The 26,346-nt window shown below is 41.0% G+C and overlaps 1 protein-coding gene across 1 annotated transcript in view; it reads right to left on the bottom strand.

Moving 5' to 3' along the window:
• LOC140485595 (probable E3 ubiquitin-protein ligase HERC4) overlaps positions 1 to 26,346 on the bottom strand; it is a 62,575-nt gene that overhangs the window by 32,007 nt on the left and 4,222 nt on the right. The window contains exons 3-12 of the mRNA XM_072583883.1: positions 24,666 to 24,742; positions 20,380 to 20,601; positions 16,618 to 16,709; positions 14,667 to 14,797; positions 13,374 to 13,528; positions 11,546 to 11,622; positions 10,545 to 10,642; positions 8,543 to 8,602; positions 4,811 to 4,916; positions 360 to 552 (exon numbers count right to left, since the gene is read on the bottom strand). Coding sequence (XP_072439984.1) covers positions 360 to 552; positions 4,811 to 4,916; positions 8,543 to 8,602; positions 10,545 to 10,642; positions 11,546 to 11,622; positions 13,374 to 13,528; positions 14,667 to 14,797; positions 16,618 to 16,709; positions 20,380 to 20,601; positions 24,666 to 24,742 — 1,211 coding nt within the window. The remainder of the gene's footprint in view (positions 1 to 359; positions 553 to 4,810; positions 4,917 to 8,542; positions 8,603 to 10,544; positions 10,643 to 11,545; positions 11,623 to 13,373; positions 13,529 to 14,666; positions 14,798 to 16,617; positions 16,710 to 20,379; positions 20,602 to 24,665; positions 24,743 to 26,346) is intronic.

Genomic DNA, 26,346 nt, shown 5'->3' with positions numbered 1-26,346 from the left:
AGGGGTGTTTATGGGGATTGTTGCAAGTGTTTGGAAAAGCATCAGTAAATTGGGATAATCTGTTGGTTTCTGGATAGGTTAAGTTATTTGGTATTCTGTTCTCTTGTTTGTGTTTCATTCAGTAATCAACTAAGTGGTTTAACCAACTGCATTCCTCCTGGAATAACCACATTACACCTGCTTAAAACAACCAGCAAAGCTAGGGTCTGGACCAATTCCTTGAAATGTTTTGAAGGGGTCTGGCCTGGTCCATAACACACTGTAGTAGAGGAACTGTAGAAGTACATGTTATTTTTGAATTATTTTCCTTTAATTATGACCAGCTGTGTTTGCAATCATGTTTAAATATTAAAACTCACCAAGAATTTTAAAATAATTGTCTTCAAGTGAGAGAATGGATCTGCTTAAAGATTCGAGCAGCACTGCTGAGTCCCTTGACTCTCCCAGGACAGCAATGAGTTCTGGTATTATAATGTAAACTCGCAATGTTTCCACACAGGTCGGAGATCGAGGTAACGATGGGATCAGGTTATTCTGGACTGCATTCTTCACCTGTAAGATCATGAATAACATGATATATATAAAACTCCTTTATAATAAGTACATTCCTCATTATTAATGTAGTGCTCCTCAATTAAACATTTTTTTAAAAATTCCTCATTGACATTACAATGTTAGATCATTAATTTCCAAAAGATGATTTATTGTGCTGTTCGATAGATGGGTATGGTGCTTACACTGTTGGAAGCAAAAATAGAGATGGCTAGAAAAGCTCAGCAGGTCTCGCAGAACCTGTGAAAAGAAACCAGTTAATATTTTGGGTCGAGTGATCCTTCCTGAGCTTACACTATTGGGGTTGGTATTACCAATGACAGAAATTTCAAGCAATGTCACAGACTAAACACGCAGGTGTGAAAATTCCTTATTTCAGGCTATTCCTTAATTCAGGCTCTTTCCACATAATGATTTGTACATGTCTGTTTTTGATGGTTTTTCTGATGGTTTACAGAAGACAGGGGATGAAGGGATGTTCGGTCATTTACTCTTTGTTTTGTAATAGTGTTTTGTTACAATGGGCAAGTGAAGCGTGAAGTATTGGCTCTCAAAATCCTTTGGACCTACACAATTGGAGCTCAATTGTGTAGGTCCAAATGACAGTGAAAAAAAAGTTTTAAAAAAACTAGAAGAAGCCAGGGTTGGAGGGATGAGCTATAGGGAAAGGCAGAATAAGCTGGGCTATTTTCCCTGGAGCGTTGGATGCTGAGGTTATAGAGGTTTATAAAATCATGATGGGCATGGATAGGGTAAATAGACAAGGTATTTTCCCTGGGGTGGGAGAGTCCAGAACTAGAGGGCATATGTTTAGGATGAGAGAGGGGAAAGATTTAAAAGGACCTAAGAGGCAACTTTTTCACGCAGAAGGTGGTGAGTGTATGGAATGAGCTGCCAGAGGAAGTGGTGGAGGCTGGTACAATTACAACATTTAAAAGGCATCTGGATGGGTATATGAATAGGAAGAGTTTTGAAAAATATGTGCTGGCAAATGGGACTAGGTTAATTTAGGATATCTGGTCACATGGACAAGTTGCACTGAATGGTCTGTTTCCATGCTGTACATCTCTAAGATTCTAAATATCTTGTCTTTTCTCATACATCCATGGAATCTCATGTTCTGAAATCAGATCTAATATACTAGGAATAACATTTTCAGTTCCGTTGGAGGTTCTGACATGCACATTTGAAACTTTTTGTCTTTAGCTGGCCTGCTGTGTGATTCATGTATCTTCTGTTTTCTATTTTAGCTGACAACTGTGTTACCTAACAGAGCATGTGGTAATTGTTAGACTGTAGGAAAGCAACTGGCTGAACTGAATGGTTCATAGCCAATAATGAAAACCAGTTTTGCATTGAATCAATAGATCGATTTACATTGCATTATTGACTTAGAAATGAAATAGGAAGCAGGCATGATGTAATAATAATCTGCTGATTCAGCACAGAGTCACAGAGATGTACAGCATGGAAACAGACCCTTCAGTCTAACCCGTCCATGCCGACCAGATATCCCAAACCAATCTAGACCCACCTGCCAGCACCCGGCCCACATTCCCCCAAACCCTTCCTATTCATATACCCATCCAAATGCCTCTTAAATGTTGCAATTATACCAGCCTCCACCACTTCCTCTGGCATCTCATTCGATACACGTACCACCCTCTGTGTGGAAATGTTGCCCCATAGGTCTCTTTTATGTCTTTCCCCTCTCACCCTAAACCTATGCCCTCTAGTTCTGGACACCCCAACCCCAGGGAAAAGACTTTGCCTATTTACCGTATCCATTACCCTCATAATTTTGTAAACCTCTATAAGGTCACCCCTCAGCTTCCGATGCTCCAGGGAAAACAGCCCCAGTCTGTTCAGCCTCTCCCTATAGCTTAAATTCTCCAACCCTGGCAACATCTTTGTAAATCTTTTCTGAACCCTTTCAAGTTTCACAACTTCTTTCCGATAGGAAGGAGACCAGAATTGCACGCAATATTCCAACAGTGGCCTAACCAATTCCTGTACAGCCGCAACATGACCTCCCAACTCCTGTACTCAATACTCTGACCAATAAAGGAAAGCATATCAAACGCCTTCTTCACTATCCTATCTACCTGCGACTCCACTTTCAAGGAGTTATGAACCTGCACTCCAAGGTCTCTTTGTTCAGCAACATTCCCTAGGACCTTAGACACTTAATGGTAAGTCCTGCTAAGATTTGCTTTCCCAAAATGCAGCACCTCGCATTTATCTAAATTAAACTCCAGCTGCCACTCCTCAGCCCACTGGCCCATCTGGTCAAGATCCTATTATAATCGGAGGTAACCCTCTTCGTTGTCTACTACACCTCCAATTTTGGTGTCATCTGCAAACTTACTAACTGTACCTCTTATGCTCACATCCAAATCATTTATGTAAATGACAAAAAGTAGAGGACCCAGCACTTATCCTTGTGGCACTCCACTCGTCACAGGCCTTGTTCCACAGTCTGAGGAACAACCCTCCACCACCACCCTCTGTCTTCTACCTTTGAGCCAATTCTGTATCCAAATGGTTAGATCTTCCTGTATTCTGTGAGATCTAACCTTGCTAATCAGTCTCCCATGGGGAACCTTGTCAAATGCCTTACTGAAGTCCATATATATCACATCTCCCGCTCTGCCCTCATCAATCCAATCAATTTTGTGAGACATGATTTCCCACGCACAAAGCCATGTTGACTATCCCTAATCAGTTTTTGCTTTTCCAAATACATGTACATCCTGTCCCTCAGGATTCCCTCCAACAACTTCCCCACCACCGAGGTCAGGCTCACTGGTCTATAGTTCCCTGGCTTGTCCTTACCACCCTTCTTAAACAGTGGCACCACGTTTGCCAATCTCCAGTCTTCCAGCAGCTTACCTGCGACTGATTCAAATATCTCGTTGATTTAAATATCTCAGCAAGAGGCCCAGCAAACACTTCTCTAGCTTCCCACAGAGTTCTCGGGTACACCTGATCAAGTCCTACGGATTTATCCACCTTTACGCGTTTCAAGACATCCAGCACTTCCTCCTCTGTAATATGGACATTTTGCAAGATGTCACCACCTATTTCCCTGCAGTCTATATCTTCCATATGCCTTGCCACAGTAAATGCTGATGCAAAATATTCATTTAGTATCTCCCCCATTTTCTGCGGCTCCACACAAAGGCCGCCTTGCTAATCTTTGAGGGGCCCTATTCTCTCCCTAGTTACCCTTTTGTCCTTAATGTATTTGTAAAAACTCTTTGAATTCTCCTTAATTCTATTTGGTGGGTGGCACAGTGGCACAGTGGTTAGCACTACTGCCTCACAGCGCCAGAGACCCGGGTTCAATTCCCACCTCAGGCAACTGTCTGTGTGGAGTTTGCGCATTCTCCCAGTGTCTGCGTGGGTTTCCTCCGGGTGCTCCGGTTTCCTCCCACAATCCAAAAATGTGCAGGTTAGGTGAACTGGCCATGCTAAATTGCCCGTAGTGTTAGGTGAATGGGTAAATGTAGGTGAATGGGTCCGGGTGTGTTGCTCTTCGGCGGGTCGGTGTGGACTTGTTGGGCCAAAGGGCCTGTTTCCACACTAAGTTATCTATTTGCCAAACTACTAAAGACCGTTTTCACCTTCTGTATGTTTGTTATGATCCTTGCTGCTAGTATTACTAGACGAGTCAGATCCCAGAATCAAACCCCACTTGATCAATTGTATGCTTAATTCTAATTTTTAGATATTTAACATGGCAGTGAGTCACTAAAACACATTCACATGAGGCTACAAGATGACCTTTAACAGTAGAATGTGAGTTTATTGCACAAAAGAGAAAAAGGTAGATGGGCATGAAACATCAAATAGTGAAAATGATCAGTGAATGAGTGTAAACAACACAGAATCACATAAATAGCTATGAATGTGAAAAGATTTATAAAAGGACACTCTGGTATTTCACAGTGTGTGAAACTAAACACTATCAGGGTGAATTTGTTTTGAGACATATCAGGGAGTGCCACAGTTTTGTAGAGGAATCTTTTCGACATTTGAACCTGTAATTTGCAATTTAAGATGCTTTCACTCTCAAGTTGTAGCTGATGTGGAATGCATTTTGTAAATATTAAGACAATTATTGTCCTATTGAGTGGAACATGCTGTTGAGAAAGTGAAAATCTTTACAAATTCTGTAAGATTCAAGCTGAAATGCTTTTTAAACAAAAAAAAATTAAAAATCGATTATACATTTTGGAAAAAACAAAAACATTACCTGTTGCAAAACTGAGGAGTTTTTTGCTAACATCACAAAGCCCAGATATACTGCAGACAGATTCAGACCAGATGTTTCCCCATTTGTTTTGAAATAGCCATCTTTGCTGATTTGAAAGATATAAAGAATGTTTCCATGATACGTCAGTAATCAATCTAATATTGAATTAGTTTCTTCAAATTTACTGCAGTTTGATTTGAAGCACAATTTCTTGTGTTAACACAATGTTTACAGTCATCCAAAACTGCAGATGGCACCATGTGCTGGAGCTCAAACAGTTTCAGCTGGCTAAACTGTCACCTTCACCACATGTGCAAAGATCCAATAAAGAGATAGGTAAAGTTCTTACAGCCCTCCCACCCAACATCCCATGAATTCCATGGAATGGTGGTGTGTTTTGGATCCAAACTCCATCATCATTTACCCTCATTAATCCTTGTACTCATCTTCAATCAGTGAAATTGGCTTTGTGTAGCCAGGGCCAACTCAACAACATTTATATAGCATCTATAATGCAACAAAACGTTCCAAGCAGCTTCAGATGTGCATCATTAGACATACATTTCACATCAAGTTAGAGAAGACAACATTATTGTTGATCAAAAACTTGATCAAACAGGTTGGTTTAAGGAATGATTTAATAGAGGAAAGATAAAGAGACAGGAGATTTAGGAGTGAACCAAGGGCCTGAATGGCTGAAAACCTGGCAAACAATTTTATGGGAAAAGGAGGTCACAGATATACAAGAGGCAGCACTGGAGGAATGCAGAGTTCTCGAGTTTAAGGGTGTTTGCTGGTTATGGGCCAGAGCCAATGTTGGCCAGTGATTAGAGTATAGTCTCAAATCTCAGCTATGTCACTGCAGGACAGTGTAAGGAAACAATCTATTCCTCTAAACATCTTTTAATATTTCCAGATCAAATAGCACAGTTGATGTTCCTTCAGGCACAGTTGATGTTTGTCTCAGTGTGGATCTCTGGGAATAGCCTTTAGAGCAAAAAAGAAAGTCCTGCATCACAGAGCTGCTGAGGTGAAGCTTGACAAAAAGCACAAAAATCTCTCTTCTGACCATCTTCACAAAGGACAACAGTGTCTTCCCCACCACAGCCACCTTGAGAGCAATGTGTTGAAGAGCATGACTCCTGACATGTAGGAAGGATCTGAAGATGAGGGCTTTTCTTACCACCATTCCCTTTGAGTTTTTTTTTGTGATCATTTAGAGAAGACAGTAGGAACATAGGAACATGAGTAGGCCATTCAGCCCCTCAAGACTGCTCCAGCATTCAATGATCTGTGGCCTGCTCCATTCAGGCCTTTGTCCCATATCCCTTAATATCTTTGCTTAACAAACATTTATCCGTCTCTTTTTTTAAAACTAATGACTGTAATTTGTGGAAGAGTTCCAAATATCTACCACCCTTTGTGTATAGAATTGCTTTCTATCATCTCTCCTGAACAGTCTGACCCTCATCCTCAGATTATGCCCCCTAGTTCTAGAATCCCCAACCAGTGGAAATAGTTTCTTTCTATCTACCCTGTCTTTTCCCATTAATATCTTGAACATATTGATCAGATTGCCCTTAACCTTCCAAATTCTAGAGAAAACAGGTCTAACTTGTGTAATCACTCCTCATAACTTAACCCCTGATGTCCAGGTATCATTTTTATAAATGGCTGTACTCCTTCCAAGGCTAATATATCCTTCCTAACATGTGATACTCTGATCTGCTCACTGTACTCCAAGGGTGGTCCTAACTAGAATTTTGTTTTATTGCAGCATAACTTCTGCATCCTTGAACTCCAGTCTTCTAGATATAAATGCCAGTGTTCTATTAGCTTTTGATTATGTTGTGCCCCTGTGAAGTGAAGACTCTTTGTCTTATAATAGTGTTTTGGCCCATGGAACAAGCAAATAAAGAAAAAAGTGGATCTTGAGACACCTTTGGAATGATACAACTGGTACCGATCAGTTTGTAAAGCAATGAAATGAAAAACAGCAATAAGAAAAAAATAGAAGAGATGTTTTATATCTTTCATCCCACAGTCATGGAAACTTGTTCAGAAATCCAGATCTAATATACTGGGAATAAAACTATCAGTTCCAATGGAGGGTCGGACATGTACACTTGAAGGGGGAGAAAGTGAGGACTGCAGATGCTGGAGATCAGAGTTGAGAGTGTGGTACTGGAAAGGTAAAGCAGGTCAGGCAGCATCCGAGGAGCAGGGGACATCGACGTTTTGGGCAAGAGCCCTTTGTCAGGAATGATTCATTCCTGACAAAGGGCTCTTGCCAAAACTTTGATTCTCCTCCTCCTGACTGACTGCTTTTCCAGCACCACACTCTCAATGTACACTTGAAACTTTCTTTGTCTTTTGATGGTCTGCTGTGTGATTCATGCATCTTCTGTTTTCTATTTCAGCTGACAACAGTGTTACCTAGCAGAATATGTGTTCATTGTGGGACTGCAGGAAAGCAACTGGCAGAAGCAAATGGTTCATACCGAATATTGAAATTAGTGAATTGAAGTAGATCCAACTATGTTGACCCCTTTCTTCTGTCAGTCCAAAAGTGTATTTGAAACAGGGATGGGTATACAATACACTCCAAATGGTCAAAAAAACTTATGATACCATGCAAATTGGGGAAACACATCACAACTTGCATGTTATTTGCATGCTAGCAGTGCAGTAGGGATAATATCAGTGCATTAAAACTATTAATTGACTGGTTGCTGTATGGCAATTGATCACAGTGGGTTCAAATCCCATTTCAAGATCGAGTGCTTAATCTGGGCTGACATCACTATACTGTCAGAGATGTTTCCTTGCAGATGAGACATTAAACTGTTTCCCTTCTAAACCAACCATGAAAAGATTCAAGGAACCTTTCCAGAATGGAACAGGAAGGATCAGGATTTATCCGTCAACAACATCTAAAGTATCAGATGACTTGATTGTTATCTCTCTGCCATTTGTGGAATCCCACTGTGCACAAACTGACTGCTGCATGTTCTACATTACAACAACAGTGAGAACAATTTAGAAGTGTTTTATAGACTCTGACGCCTTCAGGATGTTCTGAAGCAAGGGGTACTATACAATTGCAAATCGTTTCCTTTCATTCAAAGTATAGCAGCAATATGATTCTCAAAAATTCTGAAGTCACACATCTAGTCAAAGTGTATTATAGCAAAACAGCAGAGCAATGATCCCCTTTGAACTGGTGTCTGTGTCCAATGCATTGCAGATAATGCTGCACCACCTGAAGTATTGAAACAATGCTTACCCAGATTTTTACTCGAAGAACAACTGAAAGTGTGGCAGTGTTTCAATATAGGAAATCGTTGGCCATGAATTCCCAAACTCAAATTGTTTGTGGAGTTAAGACAAGGTTCAGAGTAGGCAGATGAGGTAGATTCAGGCTCACGACTGATCAAAGCTTGAACATACTACCTAATACAGAAAAGGATGGTTTCAAGAGAGAGGTGGTCCTGCAAATCATCAAGTGATATTTTCGCAAAACTCTTTCCTTTCTCTAACTTGTTTAGTTGTATGCATTTCCTTGGAGTAAATTAGGTAAAATAAACACCAGAAAATAAGCATGTGATCCAAGTTAAAAATTTTGTTATTCCCTAGGCTTGTAGAACAAGATGACAAACTCAGATAAGATGAGCAGCAAGTCTAACTGCGGTATTTTGATGTTAATTGGTCAGCAATGAAACATTTGCTTACTTGACATCAAGGAAACTTCCACACAGAGTTTGAGATGAAGAAAATGCCCGAACAATTCCCCTGTAAATGAAATTCAGACAAATTTAACCCATGCCATTTTTGTAAATGTTAGCTGCTTCTACTAATGTATAGATAATTCAAATTCTCAGTAACTGTGTAGCTGAATCCTGTGAACAACAGGTTTTGCTTGACCCCCATTACTAGAGTAAACAGAAATACCCAAGTTGAATTCTATACTATCAATCATATTATAGGCATTTTCAAACTAAATTGTATTTAGAAGATGCATTCAAATGTGTCACATCTTGCAAATAGTTCACTAAAATATGCATCCAATTGGTATTATCTCAGACTTTAGTTTTTTTAAATTCATTCATGGGATGTGAGCATCACTGGCCCTGTCAGCACTTATTGTCCATCCCTGAACTACCCAGACGGCAATTAAGAGAAAGTGAGGACTGCAGATGCTGGAGATCAGAGCTGAAAATGTGTTGCTGGAAAAGCACAGCAGGTCAGGCAGCATCCAAGGAGCAGGAGAATTAACGTTTCGGGCATAAGCCCTTCTTCAGAAATTCCTGAAGAAGGGCTTATGCCCGAAATGTCGATTCTCCTGCTCCTTAGATGCTGCCTGACCTGCTGTGCTTTTCCAGCAACACATTTTTCAGCAGAGGGCAATTAAGGTCAACCACTGTGGGTCTGGAGTCACATGTAGACCAGACTGGGTAAGGATGGCTGTTTTCCTTCCCTAAAAGGCTTTGGAAAACCAGATTGTTTCTCACAACAATTGACAGTAGTTACATGCTCACCATTGGTCGAGGTTTCTGTTCCACTCTAGATGGTTATGAATGTTCAGGTCATTGAGTACACTCAAGGCTGAGATCAATAGAATCTTGCAGTATAAAAACATTTAATAAGAAGGGCATCAGGTAGATAAGCAGAGCTGAGGTTCAGGACCAGTCACAATGTTAGAGTGATGAAGCTGACTTGAAAAATCATATGGTCTATGACCTGCTACTGTTTTTGTTCTGAATGTACATGTGCACCAGTGATTGGAACTTATTTTCTCAAGTTGTTTTAAATTAACTGTAACCCATTTAAAATGTGCTATTAAGTCTGACATAAACAATCTGGTAAAATTTAGACTTGTTCTACTGTATAAGAAAGTTACAAGGGAAGGTGAACCAGATAAACTCTGCTGATCAGAATATAAACAACTCCTCCTGAGACAAGTTAACCAGACTTTTCTAGTATCAGTTACTAAGTTCCATCAAGCTAATAGTAATGTGTACCTACTTTTGCAGTCTCACTAGAGACTCACACAAACTCAGATGTAATGTAACTATCTATTAAGTACTATGTAATAAACCTACACTGTTCAACAAGACTAAACCTGTCTTTTGCCAAAGAATAGAGGTTTATAAAATTATGAAGGGCATGGATAGGATAAATAGACAAGGTATTTTCCCTGGGGTGGGGGAAGTCCAGAATTAGAGGGCATAGGTTTAGGGTGAGAGGGCAAGGATATAAAAGGGATCAAGGGGCAACTTTTTCACACAGAGGGTGGTACGTGTATGGAATGAGCTGCCAGAGGAAGTGGTAGAGGCTAATACAATTACAGCATTTAAGAGGCATCTGGATGGGTATACGAATAGGAAGGGTTTGGAGGGATATGGGCCGGGTGCTGGCAAGTGGGACTAGATTAGGTTGGGATATCTTCTTGGCATGGATGAGTTGGACTGAAGGGTCTGTTTCCATGCTGTACATTTCTATTACTCCAATTTGTGTCGGTATCCTTCCTCACTTGATGTCAATAACTTAAACAAATACTAACATGAAGGATTGCTGGCAGTGAATCTGCCCAAGGCATTTCAGCTGATAAACTGGACAGTAACTGCAACATCCAACAGTGTGTCTTCAGGTGCTTGCACAAAAGAGATTAAAATAAAAGGGAGTTATATCGAAATAAATGATGATTAGCTGGATTTTGCACTAAGACACTTACTTTCTTGTGTTTTTGTCCAATTCTTGCTCCAGTAAATGGTCTACTGTCACGATTCTCCTCAAAATATTGAAAGATTGATTGACACAGGGCAACAAATCCTGAAGAGAAAAACAAAACCCAAGGGGGCTACATATTCATCTGAACACAAGGAACATGGACTGGAAACATCAATTCTCTCCAGTAGCAACCATTTTACAGGGTAGCATTGCCCTTGCCCCATAGCTGAACAAAACTGGGGCAATAAGGGGGGTTCACTGTCACCAGATCACCATTACCATCTGCACCTCACTGGGAGTGGTGGCCACTGCCAGTACTGCACTTGGATGAGGAGTTGAGCTTCACTGAATCGTGACCTTATATTTTGGGATCTCACTGGGTGCAAGCTGGCTGGCTCTGTTAGAGGCAGTGAGGGGTGAGGTTGGAGTGTGTGAGGAAGGAAAGGTAAACTGTCAGGGGGGGTAACACTTTTTGAAGGGATAAAGAGGGTCCCCACCTGCCTTCCACAAGCCCATGTAAAGAAACCTGCCACACTGGGCACTTGGTGTGGGCCTCCCCCACTGCCAGTTAAGTCCCAGTGCTGACTAGATTAGGGCCTTATTCATTGATTCACTAGCAGGCAGAACTAGCAAAACTGTACGAGGATCTTGTTGTTCTATTAAGGGGGCTGGATGGATTTTACATACCGTCCTACCAAACACCACAAATCCAGTGAGGACAGTGTACAAACTAGTCCAATGTCCCTTCTTCAGAGCCATGTAATTTTCTTCCCTTCACGCCTAGATTCCACCTACTTTCAATGATACCCATTAATTAAGTCATTAGCTAATTAATTAATAGAATTAAAAGGGAAAAGCTCATTTTTTCTGTGTTACCCAATGATTATCTGAAATGTTTCTGAGGCCATTCGAATGCTCATTCCCAAATCTGTGGTTTTGCACCACCAGTATCTCCTTATTGCAACCAACACCATCAAGCGGCTTCAAGTACATTTATCTCCTTACCATTTCACCACAGCACTCTGCAAAGCTTTGGTGGCCTCCTGCAAAAATTCTTTTCACAGCTGTTTTTGCTCCGTGTCCTGTCAAATTATACAATTACAGATTGAGTGGGCCGCAGTGTTACTCAAAAGACATATTAACCTGATCTTCCTTCTGTACTAAGTTCATCGTTTACATCCATGAACCTTTCAGGTCCTATCTTTCCATTCCAAACTCAGTTGCCCAGATTTGTAATGGAAAGTGCCTGGAAATGCTTTACTGGCTGAAAGGTCATGAATGGTGCCGAACCATCAGTGATCATTTCCACTCTTCATCTAATGTTGGAGGAGTGGCTGTCAATGAAGTAGCTGAAGTTGGGGGTTGGGCCTAGAACACTGCACTGAGGAACTAAGCAATGTTGTGGTAGTGCCCCTACCTCTGAGTCATTAGGCCCTGGTTCATGTCTCACTTGCTCCAAATGCACATAACATCTCTGAACAGGTTTGGGTAGAAAAAAATCCCCCAGAGGACCTGAAGGGCGTAGTAGTAATGTTTCTACCTCGGAGCCATGATGCATGGGTTCAAACGTTACCTGCTCCATCTCCTCTTAACATTGATTTTTTTTAAAAATTACCCGAGGGAACTCCTTCAGAGATGCTCAAGATTAAGGGTCTTCCACAGCCATCACTATTTTCCTTTGTTGTAGATATGATTTAAACCTGTGAAGAGTTTGCACCAGATTTCCATTGACGCCAGATTTTAACAGAGCGCCTTAATGCCAGACTCAGTCAAATGCAGACTTGATGCCAAGGGCAAATCACTCTCACCTCTTCAGTCCATGTTTGAATCAAGGCTGTATGGAGGCCATGGCTGAATGGCTCTGATAGAACCCAAACGGAATACAAGTGACCAGACTATTGCTAAGCAAGCCTTGAGGAAAGTTGGACGGTCTGGGCTTGTAGGGATTTTCTAATCAACCTGTTCAGAGATGTTGTTACATACCTCTGGAGCAGGTGGGACTTGAACCCAGGCCTCCTAGCTCAGAGGTAGAGATACTACCACTGCACCACAAGAGTCCCACCAGACTGGGCTTGTATCCATTGGAGTTTCGAAGCGAGAAGGACATCTTGATTGAGATATACCTGTATTAGCTCCTCAGTGGTCTTAAGGTAAATGTGGGAAAGAAAGCTTCCTTTTGTCAGTGAGTTCAGAACTAGGGGCTCACTGTTTAATTCTTAGATGTCATCCAGAGATGAGGGGAACCTATTTTTCTTCAGAGAGGGGTATGTGAACAAGGTGCAGCGGTGGAGTCATTGCATTTTTTTAAAAGCAGAACTAAAATAGATTTTTATCAGACAAGCGAATCCAAGATTATTGAAGGTTGATAGGATTGTTGAATTTGAACCACAAAATGAGCACCCATCATCTTACTAAATGACAGAGCAAGCTGGAGGGACCCAAATGGCCTCCAGCAATTCCTAATTCATATGTCCCACCACTTTGCTGATAATGAATAATAGACTAATGGGATAGTAATCGGTGGGATTGGCTTTTTCCGTTTTTTGGGCACAGCCATAAACACCAGTTTTCTACATAGATGCCAGTATTGCAGCTGCATTGGCATAGCCTGACTATGGGAGCAAGTACTGGATTAGTGGTGCTGGAAGAGCACAGCAGTTCAGGCAGCGTCCAACGAGCAGTGAAATCGACGTTTCGGGCAAAAGCCCTTCATCATTCCTGAACTGCTGTGCTCTTCCAGCACCACTAATCCAGTATTTGCTTTCCAGCATCTGCAGTCATTGTTTTTACCCTATGGGAGCAAGTTATAGGTATATCATTTTACTTTGCTTACCATCTTCATATCCATTATAGGCAAATATGTCCGTTATGTTAATGGAAAGAGGCACCAACTGATCTCTGGTCTCTTTGTTTCCCAATTGCCCTTCCTCTCCACGACCAAAAGAGTAGATTTTGCCACACGATGGAACAAAAACAAGTGTGTGATAGCTGTGTAAATATACATACGTCTGTTAACTCACACTGAAAGGACTTTGCCTCGAACAATTTTGGTGTTGAACTTTGAATTAGGATTTGGGACAGAAAGCAAAAGGAAATTCTCTTCTTGCTGATTGTTGGGAAAGGTGCACTTCTATGTGGAGCCGTTCCATTTTCTACTGGGATTTTGCTGATTCCTATTGGCTCAGGAGAAGAGAGTATTTGGACTTTCTTCAGACCTTGGCAGACGTTTTAATGATAAATGAGGCTTGGGGTTCCATCATGGATCAAGCCCAGGACTCCACCCAGCATTCCAAGCCATAAGTCACTAGTGACATCACACTCTCACAGCCTACAGTTAGCTTGCTCTCAGAAGCCATTTCTTTGAGCTAGCTGAAAGTCCCCTCATCACTGTCAGTTCTCACGTTTATACCATGCACTCAGCTATTATTGCTCCTCTTGGTTAGGTGTAGGGGTGTGGCCTTTCTCCCAAACCTCCTGGCTGGTGAGGTGGTAGTTGCAGCTGACTCAGTGGTTTCTCCTCCCCTGCCCCATTTTCAGGGTGGCAGCTGGAGCTGCTGGGCTTTTATCTGGGCTAGGGCTTGCAGAGTGATGGCAGCATTGGTCCAATGGAATTCAGCAGCTCTCCTCTTCTGCTATTATGGTCCACTGGGTGAGGTGTCTTTGCTACCTTGCTCCAGGGTATGGAGGTGGGGCAGTATAGGAGGATGCTGCATTTGGTCATGTCTAGCATCCTGCAGGCTATGTGGGGCAACTTTGTCCAAATAGATCCTGGAGCTGGTGGAGGTTTTGGTGGGTTTGGGAGGGATGCTGTTGGGCTGTAGTTGAGCAATGGGATAGACTGAATGGCCATTCTGGAGTGTGGTGGGTGTGGATCTTGGGCAAAGTGCAGTATGGGCAGCAGCCTCAAGTCCGAGAGAGGGAGAGCTTGGTCCAAAATGATGCCAACTAGACTCACTAGACTACACCTTACTACAGCAAACAAAGTCAATATGACCATCATGATACTTCACAAGATTTCAGGCCCCGGTAATTTAATGATATTAAAGACAAACAGTGCTGAACAGGGAAACATTAAAGCGGAGTACCTTTATCTGCATTTCAATGTATTGGTGCTTTACAAACTCACCTTCCACATGCTATCTGAGAAACTTTACTTCCAAACAGGTAACCAACCAGATGAGGTTTAATGTCATCCTTTGTGGAGTTGTGTCCAAGTTGTCCATAACTCCCAGCTCCAAAGGTGTAAACAAGTCCATCCTAGAAAAGGCACAGATGAATGACTCCTTGTAAAATAAAGACACAAAAAAAAGAACCTGGAGCACATACTGTATTGTTCATTGAGCCTGTTCCATGATTCAGTACAATCATGGCTGATCCAACTCCCCTTTCCTGCCTCTTCCTCATATCCACTGACTCCCTGCAAGACAAAAGACTCAATTCTATTTCAGTCTCAATTCTATTTGAATGAATGAATGATGGAGCATCACAATGCTCTGGGATTGTGAAGTCCAGAGATTCACAACCTTTTGAGAAACAATTTCTCTTCATCTCAGTCCTAAATGAGTAACCCTTATCATGACAATTCCTTGAGGAGTGCAAATGATTTCTCGGCATCTAGCTTATCAAACTGCTTCAGAATCTGAAATCAATTCTGAAAGTGCTGGAGAAACTCAGCAGTATCTGTGGAGAGACAAACAGAGTTGAGAATGTGGTGACTCTTCTTCGGAACTTCGGAATCTTGTATGTTAATGAGATTGTCCCTCATTCATCAACACTCATGCAAATATAGGCCAAATTCACTCAGCCTCTCATCAGACCACCCCTTCAGCCCAGAGACTTAGTCAACTTTTGCTGTAATGTTCCCAATGCAGCTACATTTTCCCTTAAATATGGAGATCTAAACTGCACATAGCATTTCAGATCTAAACTCACCAATGCCCCGTACAACTGTAGCAAGACTTCTCTATTTCTTTTCTCCAATAGTCTTGTGATAAAGACCAACTTGCTATTTTCCCTCCTAATCGCTTGCTTTACCTCTATGCTAAATTTTTTGTGTTTTTTTCACTATTGCATCCAAGTCTTATTGAAACATCAACATTCAAGAATTTCACACCTTTCAAAAACTGTTGCACATTTCCATTTCTGCAACTTGTTGTCCATCTACTTAAACTGTTCTGCTTACCTTTCCACCAAGCTTTGAGTTATCAGCAAACTTAGATACATTACCATCCGCCCCTTCAGAAACGTCATCACAAAAGTATTGAAGGGTCAGTTGTATATGGTCTATATTGTATATGAGCTTGAAACGGGCAATACTTAGTTGAGTGCAGTAAGCACCATCCACTGATGATGCCATGGGGACTTGGTCAGAGCAAAAAAGGAGTTTGTGGGAGACAGACCTGTGGATAGTATGCTTCTAACAGTGTCTGTGGTAATGTAGGGCATAGTCATGCGGCCTGCAAATAGTTGTCATTGTGTAATAAACTTTATCATTTACTCAACAAGATTCTTCTTGACAGATCGGAAAGGTGGATTTCCTAATCCACATAGGACAATTTGTTCTTTAGGGAACTTGTACACCCAACAATCCAGTGCCCTTTTAGTTTCATTAACTCTGATGCTGTATCAGTTATCACACATCATGGTGGTATCTAGTAATATAAACTTGTAACTTTAACTGATTCTATTTTGCATAAACAGATTCTCTGCAAATAGTCAACATGTTACTTCTACAATAGGAAAACTGCAGTCAGAAAACACATCTTAATTGTCTATACTCATAAATGAATAATTTGTATTTATTCAACCTGAGACAGCAGGTTGAAGTTCTGTCACTTTTGCTAACAACTAAAAGGCTACACTGCCTATTGTGCTCTTTCCCAGAGCAGGGTTTAACTCATGCCGCATACATTTGAATCTTGAAAGAGTAGCAGCTCTGCTACTTTCCGATTTCCATCATGAACTCTTTTGTTATTGGTCTGTTTCTTCAAAGTGAGGCTTCATTAAAGATGAAGGAACTTCCAATATTACTCAGAAGCACCATGAAGATTTTAATTTCAGTTTCTTCCTTAACAAACCTTTGTCAGGACAGCAGTGTGTTCTTCTCCACAGGCGATATAGATGGTCCTCTTACCCTTCAACAGCGTCACATGGTTGGGCTCAAGTCTGTCTACGAGAAGGGTCAAAACAGCAATTAGTTCACTTTCTTACTCCAGTAGCAAAGTAACAACAAATGCCCAAGCTATTTTGAAGAGAAGGTGTTGGAATGGATTAACTGTGAAGGTTAAAAAAAATAATTATTAAATGAGTCACAATAAAATAATTCTTACTGTGCTATTGCACAAACTGTACACATTAACATTGTTCCAAACTTCTGTTCTAAAATTCTGTGAACCCTCAGGCAGTCTGCTTGTGTTTAAGAATGATACAAAGAAATTACTCATTCTATTGTAAAATGTCCTGTGATATTTGGTAACTTCAGTCAGCAATTTAAAAATGGAATCACAGGGAAGACAAACAGATGGTTTGCATGTAACTTTAAAACTAAGAAAATGGATCAACAGGAAAGGGTAAGACAATTGGTGAGCTAGCTGATTTCAGATTTCTGTAGTGAACTGACAGAACAAAAGGCTCAGGAAAACTCAGCAGGAAAATGGAAGTTTGAAATTTGTGTTTGATTTCCTTAGCTGGAATGTAAGGTGTCTAAGATGGGCAGTGTGACAGTATCAGAGTAATTAAAAAGGACCACTCCTACAGAGTTCAGGATCATATATGCAGATGTAATAGATCGATCAACCAGTCAACATTCTCCAAGAAAAGTTTAAAAGATTGAAGAATCTCTTTAACAAAGCCAGCTGCATAACTAAATTAGATGCTTCTACGGAGAACTCCAGATTGAAGTTTGAACACTTCTCACATTACATCTGGGTTGGTACTTGCACTCTGCATTTAAAGTAGACTAAGCCTGTCTTTTGGTGCAAACCCCATTCTTAACCCAAGATATAACCTTAAACCCTATGCTGGGGAGTGATATTTCAGCACATTGAATCCATACATCGCCTCTTGACATTCAATGGCATTTGCATTGCAGAATCCAAACATATGAATTAGCCACAGAATTAGATAATTCAGCCCTTCAAACCTGTTCCACCATTCAATCAGATCATGGCTGATCTATTGTATTCTTAACTCCACAGTACCATCTATCCCAATAACCTGCATGATATAATCCCCAGTTATCAATATCCTGGAGGTTACTACTGACCAGAAACTGCCCAGGACCAGGCATATACTTTGGCTACAAGAACAAGTCAGAGGCGAAATCCTGAGGCAAGTAACTCACACCTTTGACTCCTCAAAGCCTGTCCACCATATGATAGGAACAAATCAGGAGTTGGATGGAATCCACTCCATGTGCCTAGTTAATGTGTGATTGGACTCTAACTACCTTTAGTATCACAACGGAATGCTATCCAAGTCCATGGAACTTTCTTCAAGAGCTCTTATTTTACAACTTGACCCATAAACACATTAGCTTCATACAGGGTTGCAGCTTTTATTCTTTTCCAGTTCTCAATATTAACCACATGGCTTTGACACCTTTACTACATGGTCACCGTCATCTATTATTAATCCTATTACTCGACATCTCCCCCGTCCTTATCCCCATTACATTCTAAACATTTTCCTGCAAAGCCTCAGACTTCAGAGCATCAGTCTGTTTGGTGCTTTAACTAATCTCCTTTATTGGATCTCATTCAGAGATTGAGAATGTTTTGTATCTCTCAGTTGGAGTGTCCCACTCCTGGTTGTTTATACAGTTTTCTAATAAGCAAGAAATCCAGGGTTCTATTGGTTTCTTGCTAAATGATATCAATAAATTACAATTTCACCTTATAATCCCAAGATTTATTTCAACCATATATTATCTCAGTTGTGCTACGATCATTCCCTCTTTACGTTGGTTCTATACCTGGTGGATTGTAGCTGTTTAAGAGGACAGCTCATCACCTCCTTCTCAAGGGTATTTACAGATAGGCAATACACATCAGCCTAGCCAGTGACATATACATCTCGTGAATAAGTAAAAATAAATTAGACGTTGTCTTTCACTTCTCAAACTCTTTGCACCGCCATTAGAACCCTTGAAAATTATAACTTGTTGAATGAAGCTTAAATGTATTTTTAGCAAGCCAGAATTACTTATCAGCCATGATTGAATGGTGCAGCAGTCTCAATGGGCCGAATGACCTAATTCTGCTCCCACGGAGAAAGTGAGGATTGCTGATGCTGGAGATTAGAATCAAAGAATGTGGTGCTGGAAAAGGCATTACATTCCTGATGATGAGCTTATGCTCAAAATGTTGACTCACCTTCTCCTCAGATGCTGCCTGACCGGCTGTGCTTTTCTAGCACCACACTTTTTGACTAATCTTGCTCCCATATCTTATGTACAAACTGACTGATCGTGAAAAAGTAATTATATTTGGGGAATGCCACATTTCTCAGTTTTACACCAAACTTAATGACTAGCATTTCAAAATACTATTTTACATTTGCTTATCTTCTAGTATAAATCAATAGTTTACCATTTTTGCAATTATAAAAACTGAACAAGAAAATCGGTCACTACTTCCTGCATTAATGTCTGTGAGAATTCTTCAATGTGATTGGCTACTTAAGTTGATCCCATTGTTACCAGTCACCAGAGATCTCTTTTTGCTGGCACCAGAATAAAGCTAAGGTTAGGAAAAGGGAAGACCCTGCAACAGAGATCTCTAGATTATTATACATAATATAAAAGCAAAGTACTATGGATATAAAAACAGGGTGGCATGGCGGTTCAGTGCTTAGTACTGCTGCCTCATAGTACCAGAGATGTGGGTTCAATTCCAGCTTCGGGCGACTGTCTGTGTGGAGTTTGCACATTCTCCCCGTGTCTGCGTGGGTTTCCTCCAGATGCACAGTTTCTTCCCATAATCCAAAGATGTGCCGTTTAGGTGAATTGGCCATGCTAAATTGCCCCTAGTATTCAGTGATGTGTAGGTTAGATGCATTAGTCAGGAGTAAATATAGGACAACAGGGTAGTGGAATAGGTCTGGGTGGGTTACTCTTCGGAGGATTGGTGTGGACCTGTTGGGGCGAAGGGCCTGTTTCCACACTGTAGGGATTCTATAATTCAATGAAACAGAAGCCGAAAATGCTGGAGGAACTCAGCACATCTGACAGTATCTGTCAAGAGACAAACAGAGTTAATGGTTTGAGTCTGATTTGATTATCCTTCAGAACTTTAGATATTGTTTCTGGCTTTCTTCAAGGGCGATGGCAAACCATCTTCACCACTTGCTAATTGTATATCAAGTTACCATTTAATTGTATTCAGGTATTGGGTATTACCCAGGGATTGACATATGCTCCTACACAGAGGAATATCATGAAATGGTAAAAACCAAAAGAACTGCACATGCTGCAAATCAGAAACAATAACAGAAATTGCTGGAAAAGCTCAGCAGGTCTGGCAGCATCTGAAGAGATAATCAGAGTTTACTTTTCGGGTTGAGTCACCCTTCCTCAGAACTCAATGAAATGGCATGTGTTTGGGATTTTGGAGGTGTGCATTTTTAATACGTACCTCTACAAATGAAAATTTCCAAGAGTGTCATGATTTAGCTCTGGTTTTATCCTCTACCATTGAGCTTCTGGAGATGTAACGCTACTGATTGCAAATCTGAGCTCTCGTTAAATAATTCCCTGATTTTGGATGGATGCATGGCATTGTTTTGAAATGGCAACAATGGAAAGGAAAAGGAAGGGCAATAGTTTCTGTAAAGTTTCTTACCCTCTGTGTCCTTGAGTCCCAGCTGTCCGTGATTATTTCTCCCCCATCCAAACACCATCCCAGAGAGGGACAGGGTGAAGCTGTGATCTCCTCCTGCAGCTATCTGTGCCACTGGCATACCAGTGAGGGACATCACACTCTGAGGACTGTGCTGGGAGACATCTTTTGTACCATGACCAAGTTGGCCATAAGTGTTCTGTCCCCAGGCAAAGAGTTGGCCATCTTTTAACCGAAAACGAATAAGAAAAAATATTAAATTACCTTTGGTTCCACTAAGTGTACCAAGTTTAAAATCGTCATGTTTAACTTCAACAAGAAAACTGAGAAAGTGAAAAATCTACAGTAGGCCAATTTCTCTTATGTATTGAGAAGGCTCAGAGTTTTAAAACAGTTAGTTATAAACAGTTAGCAGTCTATTTCTGCTGCAGTCAAAATATCAGTATATACACAGTTCCACTGAGTAGAGTTATACCACCTTTGAAACAGGAGGTGAAAGCTTTGAGCACCATCCCTGATCATCCCAGTAAATGGAGATGAGAATATCGTCTCTAAAAATGGGATTGACACCTGCCTACTCATACCCAGCTGTAATGACCACTAGTGAGTGATAGTATTTACATGATTAAAGCGATATAAAGGGTACTTGTGTTTATTAGCCACGATATAGAGTTTAAAAGTAGGAAGGTTATGTTGGAACTGTAAAAAACATAGATCTGGCTACAGCTAAAGTCCTGCATACAGTTCTAGAATCTACATTATAGAAAGGTGAGATTGTGATGGAGAGGGCGCAGAGGAGATTTACAAAGATTTTGCCAGGGCTGGAGAATTCGAGTTATAAGGAGAAACTGGATAGACTGGGGCTGTATTCCTTGGAGCAACAGAGAGTGAAAAGGAGCAGGTGTGAAATGTATGAAACTATGAGGGGCACACAGATAGGGGAGACAGGAAAAGACTTCTCCTTTGGTGGAGCAATAAATGACCAGGGGGTACAGATTTAAGGTAAGAGTCATGCCTTAGAGGGATATGAGGATTTTAGTTTTCACTCAGAAGGTGAAAAGAATCTGGAACTCACTACCTGTAAGGATGGTAGAAGTATTTACACTTACACCAGTGTTGCCAAGGAGCTTATTTTCAACCAACGCAGACTCAATGGGCCAAAGGGCCTTTTTCTGTGCTGTAGACCTCTCAGTCTCTCTTCTCATCTTTCAGCCAAAAGGGATGAGTTTGAACACCCTGCACAGACAGTAATGGCAAGTGGAGACCAGGATACCAGTTCTAAAAACTGGGCTGAAGCCCAGGGAGAGAGGTGATGTAGGGCTATTTAATAGTGGTACCATTTAGTAAAGAGTAGATAGGACAATTCATCCTTGGCTGTATCGCAGCAGAAGATACTGTGAAGGCAAAACACTACAGGGAAGGCAATGGGACAACACTTCAACTACTTATCTCTAGAACCTGGCTTGAGAATTGTGTGTGAGAGACTTAGGGCTTGCCATAAAGGCAAGGCACAACAGACAGACTAATGACCGTATTCCTTACTATTTGTTTTAAGTAATATTGACAATAAAGCAATATGCTAGTCCCTCATTATAGCATGCAAGTATGTTTAACATAGATCACCTAGATGGCAAACGTCTCATCCAGTAAATGTGGCCACAAGATATTATTGCAGCAACCCACTTTAAAGAAGAAAAAAAAATCAGCCATTTAATCATTTGTGTGATCATGTATAGGCTTGCATTTATGCAGTTATTCTGGAGCATGGGTATTGCAAACTTTAGGGATATAGAGGTGATATTGTCTGGGATAAGTGAGATCAAGCTTGAACATCAGGCATCAGTTAACAAGAAATGTGATCAAGATATGAACCTAATGAACTTAGTTATAACAGGACCTCAACAAATAGGCTAACTTGCCAACTAAAAAGTTTACTTGCCAACATAGTACATTGAGAATTTGAATTCAATCACGAGAAAAAAGCTGACTGATAACAGCCCCTGATGAGGCCTAAAGGGCAATTCAGCTCAAACTGCTAGATTAGGGCAATTAAAAAAGGTTTTAAGTGCTGGACTTGACAGCAATGCTCTGGCCCAGAAGACAGTAGAGGCCAAGTCTCTGGATACTTTCAAGAAAGAGATGGATACAGCTCTTAGAGATAGTGGAATCAAGGGTTATGGGGATAAGGCAGGAACAAGCTACTGATTGTGGATGATCAGCCATGATTATAATGAATGGTGGTGCTGGCTCGAAGGGCCGAATTGGCTATTCCTGCACCTATTGTCTATTGTCTTCTAAAAATGGAAAGAACAGTCATTCAACCTTCTCAATTTAAAAAGGTATCAAGGATTGAATATTGGATAGTTTTGGGCAATATGCTCAGAAAAACAAAAGTATGTACTTGCATTGCATGTCTCACGACCACAGGATGTTTGAAGGTGCTTTACAAACAATTAAGTAGCTTTCAACTGTTGTAATCTAAGAAGCACAGCAACCAACTTGGACACAGAAAAGTCCAGAAAACAGCAAATGAGCAGATAATCCAATTTCTTTTCGTGATTTTGATTGAGGAATAAATATTGGCAATGAAACCAGGGACATCACATCTGCTCGGAGAGTCACACAGCACAGAAACAGACCCTTTGGTCCAACCAGTCCATGCCAAATATAATCCCAAACTAAACTAGTTCCATTTGTTTAATCCTGACCCATATCCCTCCAAACCTTTCCTATTCATGTAATTATCCAAATATCTTTTAAATGTTGTAACTGTGTCCACACCCACCATTTCCTCAGGATGTTTATTCCACACGAGCCACTCTGTAGAATATTTGCCCCTCATGTCTTTTTTCAAAAATCTGTCTCCCCTCAGCTTAAAAATCTGCCCCCTAGTCTTGAAACCGCTGATTGTCTTCTTCAAACTAATGTTATAGGATCCTTTAAAACCCCAATGAGGGTTAACAAGTCCTTCCTTTAACACCTCATCTGAGCAACAGTAGGTCTGACAATGTAGCATTCTGTGTAAAGTTTTTCAGCTTATTTCCTTTGGCATTAAAGTCCTATATTACTCTTAAACTACAAATTTTCCAGCTGAGAAGCTAGAGTGCTCCCAACAGAGCCATAGCTGACATATCTAATTGGGGTAAAATGATTTAGCCAATTAATATATTAGCGAGTTTTGAGAAGATTTGTAGCTTAGGTTGTGATTCTAGATGTAGGTTTGCTCGCTGAGCTGGAAAGTTCATTTTCAGACGTTTCATCACCATACTAGGTAACATCATCAATGAGCCTCCAGATGAAGCACTGGTGGCATGGCCCACTTTCTATCTACGTGTTTAGGGTTTCCTTGGTTGGTGATGTTATTTCTTGTGATGACATCATTTCCCGCAGTGATGTCATTTCCTGTTCTTTTTCTCAGGTGGTGGTAAATGGGATCCAGGTCAATGTGTTTTTTGATAGAGTTCCAGTTGGAATGCCATGCTTTTACGAATTCTCGTGTGTGTCTCTGTTTGGCTTGTTCTAGGATGGATGTGTTGTCCCAGTCGAAGTGATGTCCTTCTTTATCCATATGTAAGGATACTAGTGAGAGTTGGTCATGTCTTTTTGTGGCTAGCCTCCACCCCAGAGGCTCCCTGCCTTCATTCCTGATGAAGGGCTTTTGCCCGAAACATCAATTTTCCTGCTCCTCGGATGCTGCCTGACCTGCTGTGCTTTTCCAGCACCACTTTAATCTGGACTCTGTTTTCCAGCATCTGCAGTCCTCACTTTTGCCATGTCTTTTTGTGGCTAGTTGATGGTCAGGTATCCTGCTGACTAGTTTCCTGCCTGTTTGTCCAATGTAGTGTTTGTTATAGTTCTTGCAAGGTAATTTATAAATGACATTAGTTTTACTTGTTATCTGTATAGGGTCTTTCAAAGTTCATTAGCTGCTGTTTTAGTGTGTTGGTGGGTTTGTAGTATACCATGATGCCAAGAGGTCTGAGTAGTCAGGCATCTACTCAGATCTCTTGGCATCATGGTAGCCCACAACCCACCAACACACTAAAACAGCAGCTAATGAACTCAAGAATAGTAATTATTTTTTATGTCAGGCACCCTGACAGGCTTGACCTTTGCTGCACTCAATGGAAATTTGATCACAGAATTAACCAATGAACATAATAATCATGTTACATATAGATCTAAAATCAGACCTGGTTCACAGAAGGAGTATTGTTTATTGTTACATCGTCTTCATCTTTTTGGCTTCTGATTAAGTTACTACAAGTACATTTAAGATTAAATCTTACTTTTGGACAGTGCCAGTGAGTGATTGTTTCCACAAGCCACCTGAATGATGTGGGTATTACTCAAACTCTTAAGCACTCTGGAAGGAAATAAAAGATAATTGTCAATACACCATATCTAGATCTTTATTAGAAATATAACCAGTTTCATTACTCGATAGGCTCTGATATATTGTTTGAAATAAAAATTGTGATGATTAGACTTTACAATATGACTGCATACTAGCAGAATTTTGCTTATCCTAATCTCTCTGAACAGGAAGGTGACCAAGCACAAAGTTTAAACAATGACAGGTAAATAGCTGTTAAACACATCCAGATGAGTCAGTGAACCAGCCTTGATTTGGAATGATTGAGCAAGATCATAGATTTAAATTCTATTCCACAGACTTGAGCACATAATCAAGGTTGGCACTACAGTGCAATACTGAAGGAGTGCCTCACTGATTGTTTGGATGAAAGTAGATTCCAAGGCAAGAGCGTAATTGATATGTGGAACTTGTTCAAGGAGCAACTATTGAGTGTCCTTGATAAGTACGTACCTATCAGGCAGGGAGGAAAGGGTCGTGTGAGGGAGCCGTGGTTTAATAAGGAGTTGGAATCCCTTGTTAAATGGAAGAGGGCGGCCTTTGTAAAGATGAGGCGTGAAGGTTCAATAGGGGCGATTGAGAGTTATAAGGTAGCCCGGAAGGACCTGAAGAGAGAGCTAAGAGCAGCAAGGAGGGGACATGAAAGGTCCTTAGTTGGTAGGATTAGGGAAAACCCTAAGGCTTTCTATAGGTATGTTAGGAATAAAAGAATGACTAGGGAAGGAATAGGTCCAATCAAGGATAGTAATGGGAAGTTGCGTGTGGAGGCTGAAGAGATTGGGGAGGCGCTGAATGAATACTTTTCGTCAGTATTCACTCAGGAACGGGACATTGTTGTCGATATGAATACTGAGGCACGAATAAGTAGAATGGATGGCTTTGAGATATGTAGAGATGAGGTGTTGGAAATTCTGGCAAGGGTGAAAATAGATAAGTCCCCTGGGCCTGATTGCATTTATCCTAGGATTCTCTGGGAAGCAAGGGAGGAGATTGCAGAGCCATTGGCCTTGATTTTTGTGTCCTCTTTGTCTACAGGAGTAGTGCCAGAGGACTGGAGGCTAGCAAACGTGGTTCCCTTGTTCAAGAAGGGGAGTAGGGATAATCCTAGTAACTATAGGCCAGTGAGTCTCACTTCTGTTGTGGGCAAAGTCTTAGAGAGAATTGTAAGGGATAGGATTTATGCACATCTGGATAAGAATGATGTGATCAAGGATAGTCAGCATGGTTTTGTGAAGGGCAGGTCGTGCCTCACAAACCTTATTGAATTCTTTGAGAAGGTGACAAAGGAGGTAGATGAGGGGAAAGCGGTAGATGTGGTATATATGGATTTTAGTAAGGCGTTTGATAAGGTCCCCCATGGTAGGCTACTGCAGAAAATACAGAGATATGGCATTGAGGGTGAGTTGGAGGTTTGGATTAGGAATTGGCTCTCTGGAAGAAGACAGAGGGTAGTAGTTGATGGCAAAGGTTCATCTTGGAGTGCCGTCACTAGTGGTGTTCCGCAAGGATCTGTTTTGGGACCATTGCTGTTTGTCATTTTTATAAATGACCTGGAGGAAGGGTTAGAAGGTTGGGTGAGCAAGTTTGCGGATGAT

Source organism: Chiloscyllium punctatum, chromosome 14 (genome assembly GCF_047496795.1).
Source record: "Chiloscyllium punctatum isolate Juve2018m chromosome 14, sChiPun1.3, whole genome shotgun sequence".
Lineage (NCBI taxonomy): Eukaryota > Metazoa > Chordata > Chondrichthyes > Orectolobiformes > Hemiscylliidae > Chiloscyllium > Chiloscyllium punctatum.
The sequence above is the reverse complement of the archived record's forward strand: the minus strand, read 5'-3'. Positions and strand labels throughout refer to the sequence as shown.